Genomic DNA, 3,155 nt, shown 5'->3' on the forward strand with positions numbered 1-3,155 from the left:
CCCGGCTAGTTTTTTGTATTTTTTAGTAGAGACGGGGTTTCACTGTGTTCGCCAGGATGGTCTCGATCTCCTGACCTCGTGATCCACCCGTGTCGGCCTCCCAAAGTGCTGGGATTACAGGCTTGAGCCACCGCGCCCGGCCTCGTAGGCTGTTAAAAGACCAAGAAAAACTCTTAACATAGTTGGATTTATCTCTTACTTTTTGATTTGGAGTGTGTGTGTGTGTTTGAGAAAGAGAAAGAAAGATTTAAGAAATTGTTTTCTACTTTAGGCTGATCAAAATATTCTATATGGTCTTCTAGAGATATTTTTCAATGTTCTTTTGAATCTGTCTTTAAACCATGTGGAATTGATTTTTTGTGTGTATGGGATATGGGGAAGAGATCTAATTCTGTTTTCCCCACATGTAGATAATCACCTGTTCAGCACTATTTATTGTCCACTCCCTTCTTTTCTCAGTGTCCTTTAGTGACCTTGCTGTGGTAAAACAGATTTCAACCTCCGCTTCTGGGCTTTCCATTCTATTCCAAAGGCCGGTTTGTCTCTACGCTGGTGCCATTCCTTTTTCTTATAGTTATTATAGCTTTATAATTTGTTATTGTATTACTTATTATTTATCAGTGTAGCTCTATATATATATAAAACAAATCCCTCTATCTCGTTTTTCTTGGGAGCATCTTGACTGTCCTTGGCCCTTTTTGTAACTTGTATCAGCGTTTGAGTCAGCTTACCATATCCCACAAAAAAATTCTTTTTAAATTTTGGTTATAATTGTATTGAATCTACAAATCAGTTGACATTTTATTATGAACCTTCCAGTCCATGAAGTTGGTATCTGTATTTTTTAAAGTCCTTTAGTGTCTTTGAATACATTTTTACTCATTTGCTTCATAAAAGGCTACCTATCTTTGGTTAGATTTATTCAGAGGCACTTTTAAAAAATGCTGTTGCAAATGGCATATTTTTTTATTGCAGTACATAGCATAGCATAAAATTTATTTTAAGCCCTTTTAGGTGTACAATTCAGTAGCATTAAGTATATTCACATTCTTGGAACCATCACCACTGTCCATCTCCAGAATTCTTCCATTATCCCAGACTTCAAAACTCCCTACCCACTAAACTGTAACTCCCCATTCTCCCTTTCCTCCAGCTTCTGGTCGCTAGGGCTACAGGCACAGGCCACAATGCCCAGCTAATTTTTAAATGTTTTTGTAGACAGGATCTCTCTATGTTGCCCAGGCTGGTCTTGAACTCCTGGCCTCAAGCCATCCCTCTGCCTTGCCTTGCCAAAGTGCTTGGGATTACAGGTGTTAGGCACAACACCCAGTTATTTCTTTTAACAAGTTAAGAATTATTTGATATCCAGTTCTGATACGAACTCATGACTGATTCTGCTGCTCCTGCTAGTTCTTTCTGATGGTGCTTTGCTTTTTTGTATTTTATGATTTAAATTATGAACTTATTCCTTGGATGTTAATATATGCCAGATGCTTGCTGTCAATTCTAATTTAAGACCACTTAAAATTCTTGACCCAAGGTCTTTGGAACCATTTGATAGAATTTGGGCTATAAACCCATGAGGACTGGTTTGTAGTTATGGCTTTTGGTTGTTATTTTGTGCCCCCAGGGCAGGGGGCTTTCACTAGGGTAATTTTTGTAATCCCCTAGGGAGGATTTCTAGCCCACCCATGCATTGTGAGAGTATATTAGGATCTTGGTTTTATGAGGAATCTTCTGTTAATTATCCCACCTTCAGTAGGCCTTTGTCCTGTAATGCTGTGGAACTTAAACTTAGATTTTTACCTGCTTTGGCAAATACCCTCATTGTGAAAAGCCCTCTTTAGTGCTTCCAGTCAGTCACCAGTCCCTCTTCATCTTGGTTTTTACCTTCTTGCTGGCTTATCAAGGTTTTTTTTTTTGTTTTTTTTTTTGAGGTGGAGTCTCGCTCTGTCACACAGGCTGGAGTGCAGTGGCTTGGTCTCGGCTCACAGCAACCTCCACCTCCTGGGTTCTAGCGATTCTCCTCCCTCAGCCTCCGGAGTAGCTAGGATTACAGGTGTTTGCCACCAAGCCCGGCTAATTTTTTGTATTTTTTTTTTTTTTTCAGTAGAGACGGGGTTTCACCATGTTATCCAGGATGGTCTCCATCTCCTGACCTCGTGATCCGCCCACCTCGGCCTCCCGAAGTCCTGGGACTACAGGCCTGAGCCACCATGCCTGGCCTATATCAAGGCATTTTTTAAGGGGGGAAAAGGGTGATTACATTGTGTCAGTCATTTTACTTTATTTAATTTTAAGTGGTTTTTTGTTTGTTTTTAGTTTTGGTTTTGGTTTTTTTGGTTTTTTTTTGGATACAAAGTCTTGCTCTGTTGCCCAGGCTAGAGTGCAGTGGCGTGATCTCAGCTCACTGCAACCCCACCTCCTGGGTTTAAGCAATTCTTGTGCCTCAGCCTCCCAAGTAGTTGGGATTACAGGCACCTGCCAGCAAGCCCAGCTAATTTTTGCATTTTTAGTAGAGACGGGGTTTCAACATGTTGACCAAGGCTGGTCTTGGAATTCTGACCCCAAGTGATCCACCCACCTTGGCCCGCCAAAGTACCGGGATTACAGGCGTGAGCCACCGCGCCCAGCCTGTATCAGTCATTTTAAATTATTTTCATCTGGAGTATACAAATCAGAGTAATGAATCCAGCACATGGCTAAAAATTCCCATATCATTTTACTAAGTCATTTCTAGTCATTTTGGAAAGGATATGTGGCATTAAATGAGCACTTGAAACATTCATAGAAATGAAATCAAGAGTGGCCTTTATAACTGGTAACAAAAGATATTTCTTTTTTTTATAGGTGTCAGCTATGATGCATGTTTAAAAGGAAATTTTCGAGGTTGCAGATGTAAGTGTTTAATTTGCTACGATTACGATCTTTGTGCATCTTGTTATGAAAGTGGTGCAACAACGACAAGGCATACAACTGACCACCCAATGCAGTGCATATTAACAAGGGTAGATTTTGGTAAGTAATTAAAAATTTAATGAATTACATCATTTAGAATTGTATGTACGTGTGAAGAAGTAAAGGCAAAGTGTTCTAAAACTCCCCAGCAGCATACCATGAGGCCCCAGATTCATTAAACATGAAATAAATCTTAC

General features: G+C 40.0%; 1 protein-coding gene across 1 annotated transcript in view; it reads left to right on the plus strand.

The window, feature by feature from the left end:
- LOC105536584 (E3 ubiquitin-protein ligase KCMF1-like) overlaps positions 1-3,155 on the plus strand; it is a 62,886-nt gene that overhangs the window by 26,317 nt on the left and 33,414 nt on the right. Inside the window, exon 4 of the mRNA XM_011975988.1 lies at positions 2,851-3,018. Coding sequence (XP_011831378.1) covers positions 2,851-3,018 — 168 coding nt within the window. The remainder of the gene's footprint in view (positions 1-2,850; positions 3,019-3,155) is intronic.

Source organism: Mandrillus leucophaeus, unplaced genomic scaffold (assembly GCF_000951045.1).
Source record: "Mandrillus leucophaeus isolate KB7577 unplaced genomic scaffold, Mleu.le_1.0 Scaffold1607, whole genome shotgun sequence".
Lineage (NCBI taxonomy): Eukaryota > Metazoa > Chordata > Mammalia > Primates > Cercopithecidae > Mandrillus > Mandrillus leucophaeus.